The sequence below is a fragment of the Oncorhynchus gorbuscha genome, linkage group LG07 (assembly GCF_021184085.1).
Source record: "Oncorhynchus gorbuscha isolate QuinsamMale2020 ecotype Even-year linkage group LG07, OgorEven_v1.0, whole genome shotgun sequence".
Taxonomy (NCBI): domain Eukaryota; kingdom Metazoa; phylum Chordata; class Actinopteri; order Salmoniformes; family Salmonidae; genus Oncorhynchus; species Oncorhynchus gorbuscha.
Genome location: NC_060179.1, coordinates 10,313,133 through 10,340,262, shown reverse-complemented (window position 1 = coordinate 10,340,262; position 27,130 = coordinate 10,313,133). Strand labels below are relative to the sequence as shown.

The following is a 27,130-nucleotide window of genomic DNA, read 5'->3' as shown; positions in this document are numbered from 1 at the left end:
GGCTCAGCCAGGTAGCTGTAGAGAATACACTCTCACTAGGGACAGAGGTCCCAGGCTCAGCCAGGTAGCTGTAGAGAATACACTCTCACTAGGGACAGAGGTCCCAGGCTCAGCCAGGTAGCTGTAGAGAATACCCTCTCACTAGGGGCAGTGGTCCCAGGCTCAGCCAGGTAGCTGTAGAGAATACCCTCTCACTAGGGACAGAGGTCCCAGGCTCAGCCAGGTAGCTGTAGAGAATACCCTCTCACTAGGGGCAGTGGTCCCAGGCTCAGCCAGGTAGCTGTAGAGAATACCCTCTCACTAGGGGCAGTGGTCCCAGGCTCAGCCAGGTAGCTGTAGAGAATACCCTCTCACTAGGGGCAGTGGTCCCAGGCTCAGCCAGGTAGCTGTAGAGAATACCCTCTCACTAGGGGCAGTGGTCCCAGGCTCAGCCAGGTAGCACCTTGCTAACATGGCAACATGAGGGTATATTAACTCTTTGGTCTTCCACCATGTAAGTGGATCAGCATCCAGGGGAATACAGTCCACATCCCTGTATGAGGTCACCTCCTCCTTTATGACCTTGACCTTTGACTTGGTTCCCTGCGCCTGGGTCGTGAACAACTCCCCAAAAATCTCAGCCATGCAAGACTTATTTTCTGGAGGAGAACCCCTGTCGTCTGCCGTTTCTGGAGAGGGGTTGGCTCTTGTGGTATCTGTGGCTTGACCCTGCAGAATTAAATTAGATGAAAATTACTATCTCTGAAGTGGCTTTAAAAATATGATTTGTTGTTGGAAATATATATCAGGCACTTTTATGACAATTATAATTATTACTTCATAATTAATTGTTAAATCACAAATTCATAAAATAATAAATGTCACGTTAACAAATGAACAAAATGAATACAATACCTGTTGTATACTGGTCACAGTCTCTACTGTGAGTTCATTGTCGACTCTCAGACGAGCAGCAGCATCCAGGTGCAGCAGGGACTTGAACCGGGGGTCCGAAGCGGTGCTCTTGTGTAAGAAGTCTTGGACACCAGGGTCAGCATATCTCGGCTCCAGATTAACTCTGATAGCCGTCTTGACATCACTTACCGCGGGTTCATCTCCATCAGATGCCACCATTGATTTCAGGATCATTGTTTTTCACCCCCAGTAGAAACATATGAGATGAGCAATGCAAGATATGCCTTTTATCTCCCACTCTTCTGTCCTTCTGCCCCTGGACAAGGCAGTTAACCCACTGTTCCTCGGCCGTCATTGAAAATAAGAATTTGTTTGTTCTTAACTGACTTGCCTAGTTAAATAAAGGTAAAATAAAACATGTAAATAAATGAATAGGCAGGACCATGGAAACTGATGGGATGCTCTCAGTGCAGATCAGTGTTGAGACTGTTTTGAGAGGTTTCCACACTTGGATAACTTCCTCTGCTGGTCTTATGTCATTTTCAGACAAAGTCACAATATCTTTGAAATTCTTCCTCACAGCCTGATCAGTCAGTGTAGAATACACCGCAACTTTCTGCTCAAGGTTTCTCTCAACCATGTCATGGCTTGAATTCCATCTAGTAGGGACATCTTGGATTAGTTTGTGGTTTGGCAGCTCCAGCATCTCCTGTTGTGTCTTGAAAACATGTGCAGCAGTTGTGCTGTTATGACAGAAGGACCTTCCTGGTCTTTGCTAGGTGAGAGATTGGATTCATTGACATTTCTTTTTGAGATACTAGATGAATAACGTGAGCAAAGCATCCTATCTGTGGCCCCAGTCCAGCTAGTGCGACTGCATTTACAATATTTCTAGTGTTGTCAGTGGTCACAGGAATCGTTATATTATCCCTCTCAAACTTCCACACTGCAACTACTTCCCTGAGCTCTTCCCCCAAGTTTACACTGGTGTGACTCCTCTCAAGGACATGGCTTTTAATCTCCCACTCTGCCGTAATGGAATGAGCCATTACAGTAAGGTAGCTCTCTGTAGGTAGTAGCTCTGTAGGTAGTAGCTCTGTAGGTAGCTCTCTGTAGGTAGTAGCTCTGTAGGTAGCTCTCTGTAGGTAGTAGCTCTCTGTAGGTAGTAGCTCTCTGTAGGTAGCTCTCTGTAGGTAGTAGCTCTGTAGGTAGCTCTCTGTAGGTAGTAGCTCTCTGTAGGTAGCTCTCTGTAGGTAGTAGCTCTGTAGATAGCTCTCTGTAGGTAGTAGCTCTCTGTAGGTAGTAGCTCTCTGTAGGTAGCTCTCTGTAGGTAGTAGCTCTGTAGGTAGCTCTCTGTAGGTAGTAGCTCTGTAGGTAGTAGCTCTGTAGGTAGTAGCTCTGTAGGTAGTAGCTCTCTGTAGGTAGTAGCTCTCTGTAGGTAGTAGCTCTCTGTATGTCATAAGGTGAATGCACCAATTTGTAAGTCGCTCTGGATAAGAGCGTCTGCTAAATGACTTAAATGTAAATGTAAATGTAGTAGCTCTCTGTAGGTAGCTCTCTGTAGGTAGCTCTCTGTAGGTAGTCGCTCTGTAGGTAGCTCTCTGTAGGTGGTAGCTCTGTAGGTAGCTCTCTGTAGCTCTAAACGTCCGACTGCCTGTTGTTAGGAGCAACAGACAGCGTTTCTGACTACTCGCTCTCAAGTAGTTCTTTTGTATATTTGTTTTCTTTTTGTATAAGGCAGGTATTAATGTCTAGGCAAAAGTTGCGCCAAAGTTGCTTAAAGACAGCTTTATTGCTATGTGAATATTTTTCCCATGTTAATTTTCATGCAATAATATATATATTTTTTACAATTATATATATATATATATATATATATATATATATATACTTCCTAGCTATAATATATGATTAATGTATTGTTCGGTTCACAGTGCGTACCAAACCGTACACCGTGGACTCTGTACCAAACAGTTCAATACGAATACACGTACCATTTCACCCCAGTATATACTGTATTCTATACTATCTACTTTAAAATGATATATAATTGTATCCAATTAACTGTTTCCACTTTGAGTATCCACCATATATTCCATTACAATGTAGTAAAATCCAATGTTGGGCCTGTTAAATAAGCAAATAAATGACTTGATACATTTAGTGTTTTAGTAACCTACCAATCTGCAATGACCCCCATAGTAAGAAAACATCTTAATGTGGACTAACTATGTGTAATGGTTTGCTGATCAAATGATCCAGATATTCCTATGGAAGTTTCTAGTGCTCTCTTTTATCAACACAGTTAATATGACAACATTGTATGTCATTTTGATCAGCTCTATTCACATATACATATCCTTTTGACATGTATGAAGATGAAATATTGCAATTATAGATCTTATTAAAAAAAAAAAATCTGCATTTTGACAGCTTGTTGGGCACCTTCGGACTAAAATGAGTTGTTTTAAAATGTGGGATTAAAATGGATTTAATTGTAAACAAAACAAAAATTGCATCCGAAAAATACAATTCTAAAAATAAAACGCAAAAATATAGTTAAGTATTCAACCCCCTGAGTCAATACATGTTAGAATCACCTTTGGCAGCGTTTACAGCTGTGATTATTTCTAGTTAAGTCTCTAACACGGAACCAAGACCGGCTGCGCGCGTGCGCCATCGTGCGCCATCGTGCGCCATCGTGCGCCATCGTGCGCCATCGTGCGCCATCATGCATAAATGTATTTTGTCCCCCTACACCAAACGCGATCACCACACGCAACTTAAAATATCAAAACAAACTCTGAACCAATGACATTAATTTGGGGACTAGTCGAAAAGCATTAAACCTGTATGGCTAGTTAGCTTGCACTTGCTAGCTAATTTGTCCTATTTAGCTAGCTTGCTGTTGCTAGCTAATTTGTCCTATTTAGCTAGCTTGCTGTTGCTAGCTAATTTGTCCTGGGATATAAACATTGAGTTGTTATTCCAACAATTAATCCACATATAAAATGGCCCACCGAATCGTTTCTAGTCATCTAACCTCCATCCAGGCTTTTTCATATTTGAACTTATATGGTGATTGGCATCTACACTTTTACCACGACAACCGGCAAAACATTTCATTATTCAATCACCCACGTGGGTATAACCAATGAGGAGATGGCACGTGGGTACCTGCTTCTATAAACCAATGAGGAGATGGGAGAGACAGGACATTCAGCGTGATCTGTGTCAGAAATAGAAAGGACTTCTATTTTATCCCTTGGCACTCTCAGCCCATCCCACCAATCACCATAGACCTCAGCTCTTTAATCCCGCCCCTCAGCCACTCTCAGCCCATCCCACCTATCACCATAGACCTCAGCTCTTTAATCCCAACCCCCAGCCACTCTCAGCCCATCCCACCAATCACCATAGACCTCAGCTCTTTAATCCCGCCCCTCAACCACTCTCAGCCCATCCCACCTATCACCATAGACCTCAGCTCTTTAATCCCAACCCCCAGCCACTCTCAGCCCATCCCACCAATCACCATAGACCTCAGCTCTTTAATCCCGCCCCTCAGCCACTCTCAGCCCATCCCACCAATCACCATAGACCTCAGCTCTTTAATCCCGCCCCTCAGCCACTCTCAGCCCATCCCACCAATCACCATAGACCACCCACTTTCTGTCATGTTTTACAACATGTTTTAATCTTTCTAATCGTATTATATCCACTGATTGTGAGCTAAAGATGAACACCTTTCCTGTGATTATTATTGTATTATTTAGTGACTGACTATGGCTTTCCAAATCGCCCAACACTGCTATTTGTAAGGTTAATATTAAGTGCATGTTATGGTGACCAGAAACCAGCTACATAGGGGTAATACCAGAATAAATGATCTATTGATTCTGTCTCTCAGAGCTGAGATTGTTGTATGCCCCAGATATATAGATTCTGATGGTGACAATAATTTTATATAAGAATTTAAATTGAAACTGAAACTGGAACTTGCTGAATCAAGTGTAGTTTTTTTCACATCAAAAATCTCATCCCATTTATTTTGCAACCTTATTGGCACAGCTGTCAACATTGTAGTTTTCTGACGACAGCGATGGGGGAGGAATGGCGATCAACAGTGTTCTTGTCACGGAAGAATTTGACCGAGCTTTGAAATCAGTGGAATACCCAGTAGAAGCAGAGTATGATAGCTAAGAAGATGCTTTGAAATCAGTGGAATACCCAGTAGAAGCAGAGTATGATAGCTAAGAAGATGGAGAAATCAGTGGAATACCCAGTAGAAGCAGAGTATGATAGCTAAGAAGATGGAGAAATCAGTGGAATACCCAGTAGAAGCAGAGTATGATAGCTAAGAAGATGGAGAAATCAGTGGAATACCCAGTAGAAGCAGAGTATGATAGCTAAGAAGATGGAGAAATCAGTGGAATACCCAGTAGAAGCAGAGTATGATAGCTAAGAAGATGGAGAAATCAGTGGAATACCCAGTAGAAGCAGAGTATGATAGCTAAGAAGATGCTTTGAAATCAGTGGAATACCCAGTAGAAGCAGAGTATGATAGCTAAGAAGATGCTTTGAAATCAGTGGAATACCCAGTAGAAGCAGAGTATGATAGCTAAGAAGATGCTTTGAAATCAGTGGAATACCCAGTAGAAGCAGAGTATGATAGCTAAGAAGATGCTTTGAAATCAGTGGAATACCCAGTAGAAGCAGAGTATGATAGCTAAGAAGATGCTTTGAAATCAGTGGAATACCCAGTAGAAGCAGAGTATGATAGCTAAGAAGATGGAGAAATCAGTGGAATACCCAGTAGAAGCAGAGTATGATAGCTAAGAAGATGCTTTGAAATCAGTGGAATACCCAGTAGAAGCAGAGTATGATAGCTAAGAAGATGCTTTGAAATCAGTGGAATACCCAGTAGAAGCAGAGTATGATAGCTAAGAAGATGGAGAAAATGCCGCCGTTTGATTTCAAATGTGCGTAGGGAGTCGAAAAGAGAACACAGAAGGATGTTGTATAAAACACCTGTCTCTGGATGACATCTTCAAACTCAGGGCAACCATGGCATCCGTGACAGAGAGGGACAAGCGTTCATCTATGTACACGGGTAAGAGTCTAGCTAGCTACATTTTTAGTTATATTACATTTCTAATTTTGTCAGAAACTCATTTTCATTGCCAGTTAAAGGGTACTTTTGCTAGTTAAACAGAGTGAGTACGGTAGTGTATGAAACAGAGTGAGTACGGTAGTGTACTAAACAGAGTGAGTACCGTAGTGTACTAAACAGAGTGAGTACGGTAGTGTACTAAACTGATTGAGTACGGTAGTGTACTAAACAGAGTGAGTACGGTAGTGTACTAAATAGAGTGAGTACGGTAGTGTATGAAACAGAGTGAGTACGGTAGTGTACTAAACAGAGTGAGTACGGTAGTGTACTAAACAGAGTGAGTACGGTAGTGTACTAAACAGAGTGAGTACGGTAGTGTACTAAACAGAGTGAGTACGGTAGTGTACTAAACAGAGTGAGTACGGTAGTGTACTAAACAGAGTGAGTACGGTAGTGTACTAAACAGAGTGAGTATGGTAGTGTACTAAACAGAGTGAGTATGGTAGTGTACTAAACAGTACTAAAACAGAGTGAGTACGGTAGTGTACTAAACAGAGTGAGTACGGTAGTGTACTAAATAGAGTGAGTACGGTAGTGTACTAAACAGAGTGAGTACGGTAGTGTATGAAACAGAGTGAGTACAGTAGTGTACTAAACAGAGTGAGTACAGTAGTGTACTAAACATAGTGAGTACGGTAGTGTACTAAACAGAGTGAGTATGGTAGTGTACTAAACAGAGTGAGTACGGTAGTGTACTAAATAGAGTGAGTACGGTAGTGTACTAAACAGAGTGAGTATGGTAGTGTACTAAACAGAGTGAGTACGGTAGTGTACTAAACAGAGTGAGTACGGTAGTGTACTAAAGAGAGTGAGTACGGTAGTGTACTAAACAGAGTGAGTATGGTAGTGTACTAAAGAGAGTGAGTACGGTAGTGTACTAAACAGAGTGAGTATGGTAGTGTACTAAATAGAGTGAGTACGGTAGTGTACTAAACAACCAAACATTTAATGACTAAGGGCTGGTTTATACTACGTCTATTGACACGTTTGGAGACAGTTGTCACGGTGACATCCTGAACATTCTATTGTCATCCGACATCAAACTTGTCATTGTTCTATTGTTCTGCCCCTGAACAAGGTAAGTCAGTTATGAACAAGTTCTTACTTACAATGACGGCCTAGAAACAGTGGTTAGGGTGTTGGGCCTGTAACTGAAAGGTTGGTGGATCGAATCCCTGAGCTGACAAGGTCAAAACCTGTTAACTGCCTTGTTCAGGGGCAGAACAACAGATTTTTACCTTGTCAGCTCGGGGATTCGATCCGCCAACTTTTCGATTACAGGCCCAACACTTTAACCACTGTTCCTAGGCTAGTTGGGACGCTAGTGAGCCACCTCGACAACATCCGCTGAAATTGCAGAGCGCGAAATTAAAATACAAAAATTGTAATATTAAACATTTATAAAAATACAAGTATCTTACATAATTTAAAAGCGTAACTTCTTGTTAACCCAACCGCTTTGTCAGATTTCAAAAAAGGCTTTATGGCGAAAGCATACCATGCGATTATCTGAGGACAGCGCCCCTTATACACCAGCATTAAAAATATTTTTCAAACCAGCAGAGGCATCACAAAAATCAGAAATAGCGATAAAATAAATCACTTACCTTTGAAGATCTTCCTCTGTTGGCAATCCCAAGGGTCCCAGCTACATAACAAATGGTTGTTTTGTTTGATAAAGTCCTTCTTTATATCCCCAAAAAGTCAGTTTAGTTGGCGCGTTTGATTCAGTAATCCACCATTTCCACTTGTTCAACATGCAGACAAAGGAATCTGAAAAGTTACCAACAAACTTTGTCCAAACAAGTCAAGCAATGTTTCTAATAAATCCTCCGGTACCCTAATATGTAAATAAACAACCATATTTAACACATAATGTAGTATGCTGTGGTAGCAGAATCAGAATCCTTTAGGTAACATTTATAAATAAGATGTTTTATTAATTTTCACAAGTATGCTTATGTGGGAAAAGTTACTTTTCCCATTGGGGAGAGGTCAGGCTTGTCTTCTAATAGGAATGTGTCTACATTTACATTACATTTAAGTCATTTAGCAGACGCTAACTATTTACATGTCCTCTCTGAGGTTGCCCTGATCTTGATTTAGTATATGGCCTAGGAGGCTCACTGTCTCCGTGAGCTTGTCCAGGAGGGCTTGTATTTGAGATGGGAGTATCTAAAATGACATTTGATATATACCATTGGATGAGGTAATGTCTTGGTTGTTGTACTAAGAACGAGATAAGAGCTTCGTTTTAGAAGTTTTAGAAGAGCAAACTAAACGATAATTTATAGCCAATGCTGTCTGGCTATGTGTGTCTCTGCTATAAATGATCTCAGTTGCCATTATGTAAGCACTCTCAGAGAATTCATTTATAGACACTGAATTGATCTGAGAGTGACAGGACTATGGTGAAGCTCATATAATTAAAGATGGACTTTATGATAACTCTGACTTGTGGGTGGTTTGCTCTCTCACGATTTGGTAATACAGGAAATTTCCACGACAATGTTCAATACTGGAGATAAATAATGAGATGCACACCCTCATCCATGCCCTCATCCACACCCTCATCCACGCCCTCATCCACGCCCTCATCCACACCCTCATCCACATCCTCATCCACTCGCGCCACAAGACTACAGTCCAAATGAGAGCCACCTTGAAAAACTACAACTACTAATTCATTTTTCAAAAACAGGTCTGAACCCCTTTCTAAAGACTGTTGACATCTAGCGGAAGCCATAGGAAATGCAATCTGGGAGGATTTGCTTTCCTAGCGTCCCACCTAGCCCAATTAACAGGCCCATTTCATCTTTTCCATGTGTATATCAAAAAAATACTTTTGTTTGTTGTCAACTAAAAAAATGGATCAGCCCATATGGTATTTGCCACAATTGCCAGATGGCCAATCCGACCCCTAGTGAATCGTGTGATGCCCTGTATCTACTCATCTTTTAAACCCTGTTCTAGTTCTAGCTGCCCCACTACATGGAATTATATGGATAAGCTTCCCACACTCTTATGACAATGGACAAAGCTTCCCACACTAACGACAATGGACAAAGCTTCCCACACTAACGACAATTGACAAAGCTTCCCACACTCTAATGACAATGGACAAAGCTTCTCACACTCTTATGACAATGGACAAAGCTTTCCCACACTCTTATGACAATGGACAAAGCTTCCCACATGCTAACAACAATGGACAAAGCTTCCCACACTAACGACAATGGACAAAGCTTCCCACACTAACGACAATGGACAAAGCTTCCCACACTCTAATGACAATGGACAAAGCTTCTCACACTCTTATGACAATGGACAAAGCTTCCCACACTCTTATGTCAATGGACAAAGCTTCCCACATGCTAACAACAATGGACAAAACTTCCCACACTCTAAGGACAATGGACAAAGCTTCCCACACTCTAACGACAATGGACAAAGCTTCTCACACTCTTATGACAATGGACAAAGCTTTCCCACACTCTTATGACAATGGACAAAGCTTCCCACATTCTAACAACAATGGACAAAGCTTCCCACACTAACGACAATGGACAAAGCTTCCCACACTAACGACAATGGACAAAGCTTCCCACACTCTAATGACAATGGACAAAGCTTCTCACACTCTTATGACAATGGACAAAGCTTTCCACACTCTTATGACAATGGACAAAGCTTCCCACATGCTAACAACAATGGACAAAGCTTCCCACTCTAATGACAATAGACATAGCTTCCCACTCTAATGACTATAGACATAGCTTCCCACACTAATGACAATAGACATAGCTTCCCACTCTAATGACTATAGACAAAGCTTCCCACACTAATGACTATAGACATAGCTTCCCACACTAATGACTATAGACATAGCTTACCACTCTAATGACTATAGACAAAGCTTCCCACTCTAATGACAATATACATAGCTTCCCACTCTAATGACTGTAGACAAAGCTTCCCACTCTAATGACAATAGACAAAGCTTCCCACTCTAATGACTATAGACCATGCTTCCCACACTAATGACTATAGACATAGCTTCCCACACTAATGACTATAGACATAGCTTCCCACTCTAATGACTATAGACAAAGCTTCCCACTCTAATGACAATAGACATAGCTTCCCACTCTAATGACTATAGACATAGCTTCCCACACTAATGACTATAGACATAGCTTCCCACACTAATGACTATAGACATAGCTTCCCACTCTAATGACTATAGACAAAGCTTACCACTCTAATGACTATAGACATAGCTTCCCACACTAATGACTATAGACATAGCTTCCCACACTAATGACTATAGACATAGCTTCCCACTCTAATGACTATAGACATAGCTTCCCACTCTAATGACTATAGACATAGCTTCCCACTCTAATGACTATAGACATAGCTTCCCACTCTAATGACAATAGACATAGCTTCCCACACTAATGACTATAGACAAAGCTTCCCACTCTAATGACAATGGCAGAATATGGGGGATTTTTAAACAGAGGTTTTCACTGATCCTTTCAAAGTTGGTCGTATTATATATCAATTGAAAGGTAATTTCATGACCATCAGAACCACTTGTCAAACTAAGTTCAAAATGTATTAAGGTTTCCTATTTAAAGCAATTTATGTACCCTACAGGTCAATGGGTACAAATGATTTTGACTTGAACAATCAGAGAAAGTTACCATTGCTGCACACTGCTAACACACATTTTCCAACTCTAGGGACATAGACCTTACATTTTTTTCAACTATGATGAGCCAGACGGCACAAATTTGGGGGTCTGGCTCATTGACTAAAGTGTTATGTGGTATATTGTATCTTCTGATTAGAAATACTAGGGGATTTAAGGGAATGACCCTTAAAGTTCAATGTTATAACTGAGATTTAGAAGTTCAAGGCCAGTCTGCGATAGAAGTGCAGCCTAGATCTGTGTGTGTGTGTGTGTAACATACCTGAGCACACCCGGGGCACTCGTTACCGTTCTCGCAGGTCCTGCGGCGTGATTGGATGCCACCTCCGCAGGGCACTGTGCAGCGTTCCCATGCTGACCATGCCGACCAGTAGACATGAGGTGGGCAGGGCAGGTGCTCGTTGCAATACCTGGGAAGGACAAAGACCACAGGGGATGGGGATGTGTGTGTGTGTGTGTGTGTGTGTGTGTGTGTGTGTGTGTGTGTGTGTGTGTGTGTGTGTGTGTGTGTGTGTGTGTGTGTGTGTGTGTGTGTGTGTGTGTGTGTGTGTGTGTGTGTGTGTGTGTGTGTGTGTGTGCGCGCTTTCGTCTGTGTGTGCGGGTGTGTGTGTGCGGGTGTGTGTGTGAAGATGAGTATCACACAGAGGCTATAGGAGTGATGGGGGAACTGTACCCAGTAGTATCCCCAAGACAGCCTATCTGTCTTTATAGTGGTTGGCTGTAAATGATGGTCTTTTTGACATGATACACACAAATCATGTCCAATCAATTGAATTTACCACAGGTGGACTCCCATCAAGTTGTAGAAACATCTCAAGGATGATCAATGGAAACAGGATGCACCTGAGCTCATAGCAAAGGTTTTGAATAATTATGTAAATAAGGTATTTAATTTTTAAATTTTTAATACATTCCCAAAGAATTCTAAAAACCTGCTTTCGTTTTGTCATTATGGGGTATTGTGTGTACTGTAGATTGATGAGGAAAACAATGAATACAATCCATTTTATAATAAGGCTGTAACTCAACAAAATGTGGAACAAGTCAAGGGATACTTTCCGAATGGACTGTATACCGATCGATACCACAAGAAAAAAGAAGACTAATTATAGAGAACTACTGTACAGTCCCAAGATAGACAGGCAAACTGTCAGAACTGACAGACTGATGTTGACTCGTAAACTCCCGTTTGAACAACCACATTTTAACTGAGAGAAATATTCCACTTTTATGTCGCCATCAACAGAGAAATATTCCACTTTTATGTCGCCATCAACAGAGAAATATTCCACTTTTATGTCGCCATCAACAGAGAAATATTCCACTTTTATGTCGCCATCAACAGAGAAATATTCCACTTTTATGTCGCCATCAACAGAGAAATATTCCACTTTTATGTCGCCACCAACAGAGAAATATTCCACTTTTATGTCGCCACCAACAGAGAAATATTCCACTTTTATGTCGCCACCAACAGAGAAATATTCCACTTTTATGTCGCCATCAACAGAGAAATATTCCACTTTTATGTCGCCACCAACAGAGAAATATTCCACTTTTATGTCGCCGTCAACAGAGAAATGACACCCTCTGAAGGTAGATTTACAATAGAAATCCCAAAGGCACCATATGTGTGCTAACAAAGTGTGAACATCCTCGGAGATTGATAAATGAAATCCCAAAGGCAACATATGTGTGCTCACAGAGTGTGAACATCCTCGGAGATTGATAAATGAAATCCCAAAGGCTGTGAATGCAACATATGTGTGCTCACAGAGTGTGAACATCCTCGGAGATTGATAAATGTGTGTAATGTACATTTATGAAAGCTATATTTTAATTAGTCTTAATGCATATTCCATATATTTTTTATCTACCAGCTCTCACAGTCTCATGTCAGAATTAGACATTCATCCATGTTTCTCAAACATCACATTTAGAAGTTGTTCCAAATGTCACATTTCTATGTGTTTAGGCATTATGGGTAAAGTTTGGGATGCCTGAACTAAAAACATGATTCCTTATTAGAGCCTATAGACATCATTTCTAGACCTTTTACACAAACTATAAATACTAAAAGCAGCAGATATTCACAGTGTTGGCTGAAGCACGAAACACATTGTCAGGGCCAGCGAGTGGCGTAACGATCTAATGATCCCGAGTTCCATCACAGGATGTGGCGCAGGCGACCCGGGAGACCGTTGAGGCGATGCCCAATTGGCCCAGCGTCGTCCGGGTTAGAAAAGGGTTTGGGAAGACCTGGGATGTCCTTGTCCCATTACGCTCTAGCGGATTCCTTGTGGCGGGCCATGCACATGCACGCTGACCTCGGCCGCCAGTTGTACAGTGTTTCCTCAGACACATTGCTTCCGGGTGAAGGGAGCAGCGCGGTAAGAAGAAATGTGGCATGACAGGGTCATTTTCGATGGACACATAGCTCTCGACCTTCGACCTCTCCTGAGTCCGTACGGGAGTTGCAGCGATGGGACAAATGTATAATTAACAATTGGACATCACAAGTACAAGGGGTAAAAAGCAGACTTTTTTTATAAACACTTTGTCTGTTGGTGAGAAACGTAAGCAATTTCCCCTTATTTGATCTGCAGATACAGATAACAGATAAATATTACAGCGCAATGAAAAGTTGAAATAGAAAAACATTTGTGTGTTACTCGGTTTTCCTACTACACCATTTACATTAAAGAGCCTGAGATTTGGCTGAGGAAGGGGAGACGGAGAGAGAGAGAGGGAGAGATGGAGAGAGAGAGAGAGAGGTGTAGAGAGAGAGCGAGAAAGAGAGAGAGAGGGAGGTATATATATACAGTGCCTTGCAAAAGTAGAAGAATAATTTTGCACGCCCAATTTTTCAGTTTTTAAATTTGTTAAAAAAGTTTGAAATATCCAATAAATGTCGTTCCACTTCATGATTGTGCCCCACTTGTTGTTGATTCTTCACAAAAAAATACAGTTTTATATCTTTATGTTTGAAGCCTGAAATGTGGCAAAAGGTCGCAAAGTTCAAGGGGGCCGAATACTTTCGCAAGGCACTGTATATATGTATATATATATATATAGAGAGAGAGAGAGAGAGAGAGAGAGAGAGAGAGAGTAAGAGAGAGGGAGAGAGAGAGAGAGAGAGAGAGAGAGAGAGAGAGAGAGAGAGAGAGAGAGAGAGAGAGACAGAGAGAGAGACAGAGAGAGAGAGAGAGAGAGAGAGAGAGAGAGAGAGAGAGAGAGAGAGAGAGAGAGAGAGAGAGAGAGAGAGAGAGAGAGAGAGAGAGAGAGAGAGAGAGAGAGACAGAGAGAGAGAGAGAGAGCGAGAGAGAAAGAGGGAGGGGGCTGAATGATAGAGGGAGAGAAGCACTGATTGCAAAAGAAAGTGAGAGACAGAATGCGAGGGAGGAAGGGAAGCAAGGGAGGAAGGGAAGCAAGGGAGGAAGGGAAGCAAGGGAGGAAGGGAAGCAAGGGAGGAAGGGAAGCAAGGGAGGGAGAGACCGGCTGTAAATATGACATAGTGCCCATGATAGCGATAGCAGAAAGGTCCCTGCAGAGATCAGAGGGGAGGAGACAGGGCCCCCTGCAGAGATCAGAAGGGAGGAGACAGGGCCCCCTGCAGAGATCAGAAGGGAGGAGACAGGGCCCCCTGCAGAGATCAAAATAGAGGAGACAGGGTCCCCTGCAGAGATCAGAAGGGAGGAGACAGGGCCCCCTGCAGAGATCAAAATAGAGGAGACAGGGGCCCCTGCAGAGATCAGAAGGGAGGAGACAGGGCCCCCTGCAGAGATCAGAATAGAGGAGACAGGGTCCCCTGCAGAGATCAGAAGGGAGGAGACAGGGTCCCCTGCAGAGATCAGAAGGGAGGAGACAGGGCCCCCTGCAGAGATCAAAATAGAGGAGACAGGGTCCCCTGCAGAGATCAGAGTGGAGGAGACAGGGCCCCCTGCAGAGATCAGAGTGGAGGAGACAGGGGCCCCTGCAGAGATCAGAGTGGAGGAGACAGGGCCCCCTGCAGAGATCAGAAGGGAGGAGACAGGGCCCCCTGCAGAGATCAGAATAGAGGAGACAGGGTCCCCTGCAGAGATCAGAAGGGAGGAGACAGGGTCCCCTGCAGAGATCAGAAGGGAGGAGACAGGGCCCCCTGCAGAGATCAAAATAGAGGAGACAGGGTCCCCTGCAGAGATCAGAGTGGAGGAGACAGGGCCCCCTGCAGAGATCAGAGTGGAGGAGACAGGGGCCCCTGCAGAGATCAGAGTGGAGGAGACAGGGCCCCCTGCAGAGATCAAAATAGAGGAGACAGGGTCCCCTGCAGAGATCAGAGTGGAGGAGACAGGGCCCCCTGCAGAGATCAAAATAGAGGAGACAGGGTCCCCTGCAGAGATCAGAGTGGAGGAGACAGGGCCCCCTGCAGAGATCAAAATAGAGGAGACAGGGTCCCCTGCAGAGATCAGAGTGGAGGAGACAGGGCCCCCTGCAGAGATCAAAATAGAGGAGACAGGGTCCCCTGCAGAGATCAGAAGGGAGGAGACAGGGCCCCTGCAGAGATCAAAATAGAGGAGACAGGGGCCCCTGCAGAGATCAGAAGGGAGGAGACAGGGGCCCTTGCAGAGATCAGAAGGGAGGAGACAGGGGCCCCTGCAGAGATCAGAAGGGAGGAGACAGGGCCCCCTGCAGAGATCAAAATAGAGGAGACAGGGTCCCCTGCAGAGATCAGAGTGGAGGAGACAGGGCCCCCTGCAGAGATCAAAATAGAGGAGACAGGGTCCCCTGCAGAGATCAGAAGGGAGGAGACAGGGCCCCTGCAGAGATCAAAATAGAGGAGACAGGGGCCCCTGCAGAGATCAGAAGGGAGGAGACAGGGGCCCTTGCAGAGATCAGAAGGGAGGAGACAGGGGCCCCTGCAGAGATCAGAAGGGAGGAGACAGACCCATTGATCTGTAGAGTCCCCTGCTCAGAATAAAGGGAGACAGCCTTAACCAGATCCATAGTAAACAGATTAATAAACTCATCGTCAATCCAGCCATGCAAATCATTCTGCTCTCAGATTAGATTAGCCTCCGTTTATTGCAACATCCTCCCTGGGAAGGAAGTCAAGAAGAAAATGGTGCTATTTACTGCCCTGTATGAGCTGAGTAAGCAGGGGAATACATAAGCTTGAACATTAGCCAGACAGACTTTGGCCCCATTGCATTGACTGGGATAGCAGTTAATGTCAAGAAACCACGGCCAAACTTCTGGAGAGAGACTGGAATGTGTGTGTGTGGCTACTGCATGTGCCTGAGGCCTTTCAATACTGTATCTCTAACCACAGCCATCTGGCCTCAGAGGGAGAGGGAGAGAGAGAGAGAGAGAGAGATATATATATATATATATATATATCTATATATATATATCTATATATATCTCTCTCTCTCTCTCTCTCTCTCTCTCTCTCTCTCTCTCTCTCTCTCTCTCCCTCTCCCTCTGAGGCCAGATGGCTGGTTAGAGACACATATATATATATATATATAGAGAGAGAGAGAGAGAGAGAGAGAGAGAGAGAGAGAGAGAGAGAGAGAGAGAGAGAGAGAGAGAGAGAGAGAGAGAGAGAGAGAGAGAGAGAGAGGGAGACATAGAGAGAGAGGGAGGTATATATATATATATATATATATATATATATATATATATATATATATATAGAGAGAGAGAGAGAGAGAGAGAGAGAGAGAGAGAGAGAGAGAGAGAGAGAGAGATGTGTGCTGATTACCTCTGAAAGGGGACCCTATGGATACGGCAATAACAGCCCACTCCATTCCTAACATTAAAGGGAGAGTTCACACCCAAAATGAGTCCACAATCCACAACTTCTGATTCATATAGGACATGTAGAAAATAAGAGGAGCGAGAGAAAGAGTGTGAGAGAGAAAGAGAGAGGGAGAGAGATAGAGAGAGAGGGGGAGAGAGAGAGAGAGAGAGAGAGAGAGAGAGAGAGAGAGAGAGAGAGAGAGAGAGAGAGAGAGAGAGAGAGAGAGAGAGAGAGAGAGAGAGAGAGAGAGAGAGAGAGAGAGAGAGAGAGAGAGAGAGAGAGGGGGAGAGAGAGAGAGAGGGAGGGAGGTACAGAGAGAGAGAGATAACATTTGAAATGTCTCTATTCCTTTCAAGTGTAATGAGCGTAATGTTTACTGTTAATTTGTTCATGTTTATTTCACTTTTGTTATTTATCTAATTCACTTGCTTTGGCAATGTTAACATATATTTCCCATGCCAATAAAGCCCTTAAATTGAATTGATAACCAGAAACCCTTTCTTCTCTTACAGACAGTTCTCTTCTCTTACAGACAGACCATTCTCCCCTCTAAACAGACAGACCATTCTCCTCTCTAAACAGAAAGACCCTTCTCCTCTCTAAACAGACAGACCGTTTTCTTCTCTAAACAGACAGACCGTTTTCTTCTCTAAACAGACAGACCCTTCTCTTCTCTAAACAGACAGACCCTTCTCTTCTCCTCTCTAAACAGACAGACCCTTCTCCTCTCTAAACAGACAGACCCTTCTCCTCTCTAAACAGACAGACCCTTCTCCTCTCTTCTCTAAACAGACAGACCCTTCTCTTCTCTAAACAGACAGAACCTTCTCCTCTCCTCTCTAAACAGACAGACCCTTCTCCTCTCTAAACAGACAGACCCTTCTCCTCTCTAAACAGACAGACCCTTCTCCTCTTTTCTCTAAACAGACAGACCCTTCTCTTCTCTAAACAGACATAACCTTCTCCTCTCCTCTCTAAACAGACAGACCCTTCTCCTCTCTAAACAGACATACCCTTCTCCTCTCTAAACAGACAGACCATTCTCTTCTCTAAACAGACAGACCCTTCTCTTCTCTAAACAGACAGACCCTTCTCCTCTCTTCTCTAAACAGACAGACCCTTCTCTTCTCTAAACAGACAGACCCTTCTCCTCTCCTCTCTAAACAGACAGACCCTTCTCCTCTCCTCTCTAAACAGACAGACCCTTCTCCTCTCCTCTCTAAACAGACAGACCCTTCTCCTCTCCTCTCTAAACAGACAGACCGTTCTCTTCTCTAAACAGACAGACCCTTCTCCTCTCCTCTCTAACCAGACAGGCCCTTCTCCTCTCCTCTCTAAACAGACAGACCCTTCTCCTCTCTAAACAGACAGACCCTTCTCCTCTCTAAAAAGACAGACCCTTCTCCTATCTAAACAGACAGACCCTTCTCTTCTCTAAAAAGACAGACCCTTCTCCTATCTAAACAGACAGACCCTTCTCCTCTCTAAAAAGACAGACCCTTCTCCTATCTAAACAGACAGACCCTTCTCCTCTCTAAAAAGATAGACCCTTCTCCTATCTAAACAGACAGACCCTTCTCTTCTCTAAACAGACAGACCCTTCTCTTCTCTAAACAGACAGACCCTTCTTTTCTCTAAACAGACATACCCTTCTCTTCTCTGACAGACCCTTCTCTTCTTTAGGAGAGTGTGATAGTGACACAGCATATTTCATCCATTAAAACATGTCTCCTCCACAGAGTGTAAAATCACCAAGCCCTACTGTAGGATCCTAATGGATTCTCTCAATAACACATCTCTACCATTCATCGCTGGGCCGGCACAAGGTGTTTTATTAGCTGAGCAGGTAGTTTGAAAGAAGCAGAGAGGGAGAGAGGGACAAGGAAAGTATGAGGGAGGGAGATAAAAAAAAAGCCACAATTGTGGGTGTGTAAATGGGTAAATGGCACCCTTCGCGAAAAATAGATAATTGTTTTGAAGACAATCATGATTCAAAAAGTACATTGCCTTCGGAAAGTATTCAGACCATTTGACTTTATCCACATTTTGTTACGTTACAGTATTACTCTAACGTTGATTAAATAAAAACTAACTAAACTATAAAACTATTCCTATTGTACACACAATACCCTAAGTATTCAGACCCTTTACTCAGTACTTTGTTGAAGCACCTTTGGCAGCGATTACAGCCTTGAGTCTCCTTGGGTATGAAGCTACAAGCTTGGCACACCTGTATTTGGGGAGTTTCTCCCATTCTTCTCTGCAGATCCTCTCAAGCTCTGTCAGGTTGTCAGGCTGCACAGCAATTTTCAGGTCTCTCCAGAGATCTTCGATCAGGTTCATGTCCGGGCTCTGGCTGGGACACCCAAGGACATTCAGAGACTTGTCCCGAAGCCACTCCTATGTCGTCCTGTGCTGTGTTGTCTGTGTGTTTGGGGCTGTTGTCCTGATAGAATGTGAACCTTTGCCCCAGTCTGAGGTCCTGAGTGCTCTGGACCAGGTTTTCATCAAGGATCTCTCTGTACTTTGCTCCGTTCATTTTTACCTCAATCCTGACTAGTCTCCCAGTACCTGCCGATGAAAATCATCCCCACAGCATGATGCTGCCACCACCATGATTCACCTTAAGGATGATGTTAGTTTTCTTCCAGGCGTGACGGCTTGGCATTCAGGCCAAAGAGTTCCATCTTGGTTTCATCAGACCAGAGCATCTTGTTTCTCATGGTCTGAGAGTCCTTTAGGTGCCTTTTGGCAAACTCCAAGCAGGCTGTCATATGCTTTTCATGAGGAGTGGCTTAAGTCTGGCCACTCTGCCATAATGGCCTGATTGGTGGAGTTCGGAGAGATGGTCGTCCTTCTGGAAGGTCCTCCCACCTCCACAGAAGAACTCTGGAGCTCTGTCAGAGTGACCATAGGGTTCTTGGTCACTTCCCCCGATTGTTCAGTTTGGCTGGGTGGCCAGTCCTTAGGAAGAGTCTTGGTGGTTCCAAACTTCTTCCATTGAAGAATGATGGAGGTCACTGTGTTCTTGAGGACCTTCAATGATGCAGACATTTTTCGTCCCGTTCCCCAGATCTGTGCCTCGACACAATCCTGTCTCGGAGCTCTACAGACAATCCCTTCGACCTCATGGCTTGGTTTTTGCTCTGACATGCACTGTCAACTGTGGGTCCTTATATAGACAGGAGTGTGCCTTTCCCAATCATGTCCAATAAACTGAATTTATCACAAGTGACTCCAATCAAGTTGTAGAAACATCTCAAGGATGATCAATGGAAACAGGATGCACCGGAGCTCAATTTCCAGTCTCATAGCAAAGGGTCCGAATAGTTATGTAAATAAGGTATTTCTGTTTTTTATTTCTAATAAATTTGAAAACATGTAGCTTGATGAAAAAAATTGTATTGAAGGAATTTTACAATAAGGCTGTAATGTAACACAATGTAGAAAAAGTTGATTGTTTCAGAATACTTTCCTAACGCACTTGTGTGTCTCCATCAGATTCGCTTCAATACACTATTGAGTCTTCAAGTAGGAATATATGGTGTCACATAATTGATGGCTTGGGGGGGAAAGTCACAGTCTGGAGGGCCCTTGAACAATTGATAAATCTACACAATATATTTTTTTTCAAAAGTTCCATAATAAATATTATATCTACATACAGTGTTGTAACAATGGTAGTTCAAGTACAAAAGGGTAAATAAATAAACATAAATATGGGTTGTATTTACAATGGTGTTTGTTCTTCACTGGTTCCCCTTTTTTCTTGTGGCAACAGGTCACAGATCTTGCTGCTGTGATGGCACACTGTGGTATTTCACCCAGTAGATATGGGAGTTTATCAAAATTGGGTTTGTTTTCAAATAATTTGTGGCCCTGTGTAATCTGAGGGAAATATGTGTCTCTAATATGGTCATATATTTGGGCAGGAGGTTAGGAAGTGCAGCTCAGTTTCCACCTCATTTTGTGGGCAGTGTGCACATAGCCTGTCTTCTCCTGAGAACCAGGTCTGCCTACAACAGCCTTTCTCAATAGCAAGGCTATGCTTACTGAGTCTGTACATAGTCAAAGCTTTCCTTCATTTTGGGTCAGTCACCGTGGTCAGGTATTCTGCGACTGTGTACTTTCTGTTTAGGGCCAAAGAACATTCTAATTTGTTCAGTTTTTAGGTTCATTATTTCCAATGTGTAAAGAAATTATTTTTTTGTTTTCTCATGATTTGGTCTAATTGTTATGCTGTCCTGGGGGTCTGTTTATGTTTGTGAACAGAGCCCCAGGACCAGCTTTCTTAGGGGACTCTTCTCCAGGTTCATCTCTCTGTAAGTGATGGCTTTGTTATTTCCGGTTTGGGAATCACTTCCTTTTAGGTGGTTGTAGAATTTAACGTCTCTTTTCTGGAACTCGATAATTACCGGGTATCGGCCTAGTTCTGCTCTAAATCATTTGGTGTTTTACGTTGTACACGGAGGATATTTTTGCAGAATTCAGCATGCAGAGTCTCATTTTTGGAGATTGTGCCATTTTGTGAATTCTTGGTTGGTGTGCGGACCCCAGACCTCAGACCCATAAAGATCAATGGGTTCTATAAACGAATCAAGTATTTTTAGATCCAAATTGGTATGTCAAATGTTATGTTCCTTTTGATGGCATAGAAGGCCCTTCTTACCTTGTTTCTCAGATCGTTCACAGCTTTGTGGAAGTTACCTGTGGCGCTGATGTTTAGGTCGAGGAATGTATTGTTTTTTGTGTGCTCTATGGCAACGTTGTCTAGATGGAGTTTGTATTCGTGGTCCTGGCAACTGGACCTTTTTTGGAACACCATTATTTTTGTCTTACTGAGATTTACTGTCAGGGTCCAGGTCTGGCAGAATCTGTGCAGAAGATCTAGGTGCTGCTGTAGGCCCTCCTTAGTTGGGGACAGAAGCAACAGATCATCAGCAAACAGTACATATTTGACTTCAGATTGTATTAGCGTGAGGCCAAGTGCTGCAGACTTTTCTAGTGCCCGCGCCACAATTCGTTGATATATATGTTGAAGAGGGTGGGGCTTAAGCTGCATCCCTGTCTAACCCCACGACCCTGTGTGAAGAAATGTGTGTGTTTTTTGCCAATTTTAACCGCACACTTGCTGTTTGTGTACATGGATTTTATAATGTCATATGTTTTACCCCAACACCACTTTCCATCAGTTTGTATAGCAGACCCTCATGCCAGATTGAGTCGAAGGCTTTTTTGAAATCAACAAAGCATGAGAAGACTTTGCCTTTGTTTTGGTTTGTTTGGTTGTCAATTAGGGTGTGCAGGGTGAATACATGGTCTGTTGTACGGTAATTTGGTAAAAAGCCAATTTGACATTTGCTCAGTACATTGTTTTCATTTTCATTGAGGAAATGTACGAGTCTGCTGTTAATAATAATGTAATGTAATAATAATCTCCCCAATTCGATGATACAGATTATGTTGAATAGGGTGGGGCTTAAGCTGCATTCCTGTCTCACCGCACCCCCTCAAATGAAATGTTTGTGTTTATTGTAACCACACACTTGTTATTCGTGTACATGGATTTTATCATGTTTTATGTTTTCCCCCCAACACCACTTTCAATCTATTTTTATAGCAGATCCTCATTCCAAATCGAGTCAAGAGCTTTTTTGAAATCAACAAAGCATGAGAAGATTTTGCCTTTGTTTTGGTTTGTCAATTTGACATTTGCTCAGTAAATTGGTGCTCAGTACATTTACTGTGGAAATGTACAAGTCTGCTGGAAATGATAACGCAGAGGATTTTCCCAAGGTTGCTGTTGACGCATATCCCATGGTAGTTATTGGGGTCAAATTTGTCTCCACTTTTGTGGATTGGGGTGATCAGTCCTTGGTTCCAAATATTGGGGAAGATGAAAGAGCTAAGAAAATTGTTAAAGAGTGTAAGTATAGCCAATTAGAATTTGTGGTCTGGATATTTGATCATTTCATTGAGGATACCATCAACACCACAGGCCTTTTTTGGTTGGAGGGTTTGTATTTTGTCCTGTAGTTCATTCAATGTGAGAATCCAGTGGGTTCTGATTGTCTTTAATAGCTGATTCTAATATTTGTATTTGATAATGTATATGTTTTTGCTGTTTGTGTTTTGTTATAGGGACAAAAAGATTGGAGAAGTGGTTTATCCACACATCTCCGTTTTGGATAGATAACTCTTCGTGTTGTTGTTTGTTTAGTGTTTTCCCAAAAGTGGTTAGAGTCTATGCATTCTTCAATTACATTGAGCTGATTTCTGATGTGCTGTTCCTTCTTTTTCTGTAATGTATTTCTGTATTGTTTTAGTGATTCACCATAGTGAAGGCGTAGACTCAGGTTTTCTGGGTCTCTGTTTTTGGTTGGTGTCACGCTCGTTGGAATAAATGTCGGACCAAGCTGCAGCGCGATATGATTTTAATAATAATGTGAGACTTAGCAAAGACAAAAACAAATAAACAAATAAACTAGCCACAAACCATGACTACAGAGATGCTACGTGCAATAACTCAAAACAATATCCCATAAACACAAGTGGGGAAAAAAGCTACTTAAATATGATCCCCAATTAGAGAAAACGATACCAGCTGCCTCTATTTGGGAATCATACAAATCACCAACAAAGATAAAAAAACTAGAACACCACATAGAAATACACAAACTAGATCACCCCCAGTCACGCCCTGACCCGCTTCACCATAGAGAAACAATGGCTCTCTATGGTCAGCGCGTGACAGTTGGATAGGTTTCTCAATTTATTTCTTAGGTTTTTGCATTCTTCATCAAACCATTTGTCAATGTTGTTAATTTTCTTTGGTTTTCTGTTTGTAATTTTTTAGATTTGATAGGGAAGCTGAGAGGTCAAATATATTGTTTAGATTTTCCACTGCCAAGTTTACACCTTCACTATTACAGTTGAACGTTTTGTCCAGGAAGTTGTCTAAAAGGGATTTGTTTTTGCCTAATTGTTTTTTGGTAGGTTTCCTACATTCCTTCCATCTATAGCATGTCTTAATATTATTCAGATCTTTGGATTTGATGGCTCATGATTGAGTTTTGCTCTGTTCAAGCAGACTGTGACTTTGCTGTGATCTGATAGGGGTGTCAGTGGGCTGACTGTGAACGCTCTAAGAGACTCTGGGTTGAGGTCAGTGATAAAGTCGTCTACAGGACTACTGCCAAGAGATGAGCTATAGGTGTACCTACCATAGGAGTCCCCTTGAAGCCTTCCATTCCCAGCGTGCGACAGAGCTGCTGGAGTTGTGACCTGTTTTGGTCAGTTATGTTGTCATAGTTGTGCCTAGGGGGGCATATGGGGGAGGGAATGATGTCCCCTCCAGGTAGCTTCTGGCATTTAGGCCGCCACAGACTAGTACATGTCCCTGGGCCCCCCTCCTGAATGGAGAAGCTGTCTTCATTAAAGTATGTGGATTCTAGTTGGGGGATATAGGTAGCACACAGGAGGACATTTTTCTCTGTTAAGATCAGTTCCTCCTGAATTTCTAGCCAAATGTAAAATGTTCCTGTTTTGATCAATTTAATAGAGCCTCCTGTTTCACACCTGGTAGTTTGGTGGATGGGACTACCAGCTCTCTGTAACCTAGAGGGCAACCAGTGGGTCCATCTCCTCTATACCATGTTCCCTGTAGGATGACAATGTCTGTATTTCCGATTTCTTTGGTGAGGACCAGGTTCCTGCTCTTTAGGCCAAATGCAGATGACCTCTGACCTTAGACATTCCAGGATGAGATAGCGAAGGCTTTGTTTTCCTTTAAGTGTCCAATGTTGTTAGTTGTGTGTTTTGGCCTCAGGCTAGTAAGTGTGAGCAGAGCCTGCTGAGCATCTGCTGAGGCCTGTTTGCCTGCTCACGGCCTGGGCGTATGTGTGACTTCCATGTTGAGGTCCCGCCGGTCTGGGACAGTGTATTGCTGGTCTGGGCACTGTGTCTATTGATCTGTTGCTCCTGTGTGAAGTGTTGCGGCTGAGTTTGAGGGCGTTGTCCTTTAGGGCGATGGAGGGCACTGCTGCCTTTTAGAGGTGGACCTGGTCATGAAGGCTGTTCTAGTCCAGGGTGGATTGGTGGGCCAGGTAAACATTTGTTTTTGAGGCTCAGTCAAGGGAAATACTTTTACCCACTGTATGGTAGCAGGGTGGAAGTATTTTTGGGGTAGCAAGGTGGAGATAACCACTGGGGAAAGTAGAAGAAGCTTTTTCAATCACTCCTTTGAGTGCAGTGGCCACCCGTTCCTGCTGTGCTCTCAGGTGGTTTGTGCCTGTGTGTATTATTATGTGGCTGGGTGACCCTAGTTGGTCCTCAGACAGAAGGTCGAGGGAAAATTGGGTGTTTGGACACCAGAGTTTAGAAACTCTGTTTGAGAAAAAGTATGTTTTCTTGTATATATTTCCCATTTGAGTCCATAAGGAGTGCATTCTGTGGCTTGTGTTTGTCCTCAGTCGGTGTGTGGGGGTTGTCAGGAGGGCTATCAGGGTGACTGACAGGGGGGTGCTGAGAGGTGGTGGGATATTCTGGGCTTGGGGTTCTTCATTTGTCTGTCCTGCTGTGATGTAAACGTGGTCAGGGTCTGGGGTGGACTGTTCTGCTGTGGTGTCAAGACTTTTGTCGAGAGCTGAGGTGGGCTGTTCTGCTGGCTTCTCTGCGGGGGTGGCCACCTCTCTAATGAGTTGTTCTCTGTGACACGCCATCCCCCTCAACCTCTCCTCCAGCAGTCTGATCCTCTCCTCTAGTGCTCTTTTCTTCTCCTGTTCTGCACTTGCTCTTTCTCCTGTTGAAGTTGTCTCACCACTGTCCAGAGTGCAGATGTGTCTCTCTCCACCTCCAGCTCTCCGGGTCTGGTTAAGGGGTGTTGTTGAGCTGGAGGATTTTGTTGTGCTGACGAGTGTGTTCACCTCTTGTTCCAGCTCCTCCTGCCTTACCTCCAGCTGGGTGTATTTATCCTTCATTTCAATGAGGGGGTAGTACTCTGTGCTGGGAGGTTGACTTTCTGCTTGGGGTTGCTCGTCTGTGGGGTTGTTTAATGAAGAGGTCTGGTCTGACCCGCTCGGGGTGGGGTTATTTACATTTACATTTAAGTCATTTAGCAGACGCTCTTATCCAGAGCGACTTACAATCTTTCTCAAGAGAGAGATTCTCCTGCTGGGCTCTCTCTTTGATAATGTGAAAGTCCAGCTGAAACTGTTTGGGGTTGCTCTGTACCAATACTGTTCGAGATTTGTACACGTTCACATTTCCTGACTCAGTGTCCTCGTTGTCTCGTATCCTGAGTTTCTACCCATCAGTAACACCCCCACCCCTCCCCTCTGAGTTTCTACCCATCAGTAACACCCCCCCTCTGAGTTTCTACCCATCAGTAACACCCCCTCTGAGTTTCTACCCATCAGTAACACCCCCCCTCTGAGTTTCTACCCATCAGTAACACCCCCTCTGAGTTTCTACCCATCAGTAACACCCCCTCCCCTCTGAGTTTCTACCCATCAGTAACACCCCCTCTGAGATTCTAACCATCAGTAACACCCCCTCTGAGTTTCGACCCATCAGTAACACCCCCCTCTGAGTTTCTACCCATCAGTAACACCCCCTCTGAGTTTCTACCCATCAGTAACACCCCCCCCCCTCTGAGTTTCGACCCATCAGTAACACCCCCCTCTGAGTTTCTACCCATCAGTAACACCCCCCCTCTTAACAAAAGGGTAGTGTGTTAATATAGCACTGTGTTATGCCAGGGGATGGTCTGTGTGGAATTAATCTTATTTAACCTTTATTTAACTAGGCAAGTCAGTTAAGAGCAAATTCCTATTTTACAATGACGGCCCAGGAACAGTGGGTTAACTGCCTTGTTCAGGGGCAGAACCACAGACCTTCACCTCGTCAGCTCGGGGATTTGATCCCAGCAACCTTTCGGGAAGATGAAGTTGCTTATGTTCCCATTTTTATAACAGTCAGCAAAAAGAGTTTCTTGATTTTCCATAAGGAGCTTAATTTTGTACTCTTTTCATTCCTTAACATGTTTTACATAGAGAGGGTACTGTATTTTAATTACCTCTGAACAGCGGGAGGCGGCTTCAAAGCCCTCTGCATTTGGTTGAGGTAGACTGTGTGACTCTCCTGCCATTGTTGGGCTCAAGGGCTTCGACACCTCTCACGTCAGTGCTAATTGAAGTCGCTCTGTGTGTATCCAAAGGTGGTCAATGAAATTAGCACTGTGATGTCCCGGGTAGAACAAGAGAAGCCAGAACCCCATATAAAGAATGGCCAACCTAATTGAAATGCTTCATTATGTGGGCTCCCGAGTAGTGCAGCGGTCTAAAGCACTGCATCTTAGTGCTAGAGGCGTCACTGCAGACACCCTGGTTTGAATCCAGGCTGTATCACAACCGGCCAGGATTGGGAGCCCCCACAGCGTGGCGCACAATTGGCCCAACGTCGTCCGGGTTAGGGTTTTGCCAGTGTGGCCATCATTGCAAATAAGAATTTGTTCTTAACTGACTTGCCGAGTAAATGTTAAAATACCCAGTAACAAACTACCCAG

General features: G+C 43.5%; 1 protein-coding gene across 6 annotated transcripts in view; it reads right to left on the bottom strand.

The window, feature by feature from the left end:
* Positions 1–27,130, bottom strand: part of LOC124039466 (semaphorin-5A-like) — a 327,706-nt gene that overhangs the window by 91,670 nt on the left and 208,906 nt on the right. For all 6 annotated transcript variants that reach the window (XM_046355461.1, XM_046355465.1, XM_046355462.1 and 3 more), the window contains one exon: positions 11,047–11,194. In XM_046355461.1, the coding sequence (XP_046211417.1) occupies positions 11,047–11,194 (148 nt within the window). The remainder of the gene's footprint in view (positions 1–11,046; positions 11,195–27,130) is intronic.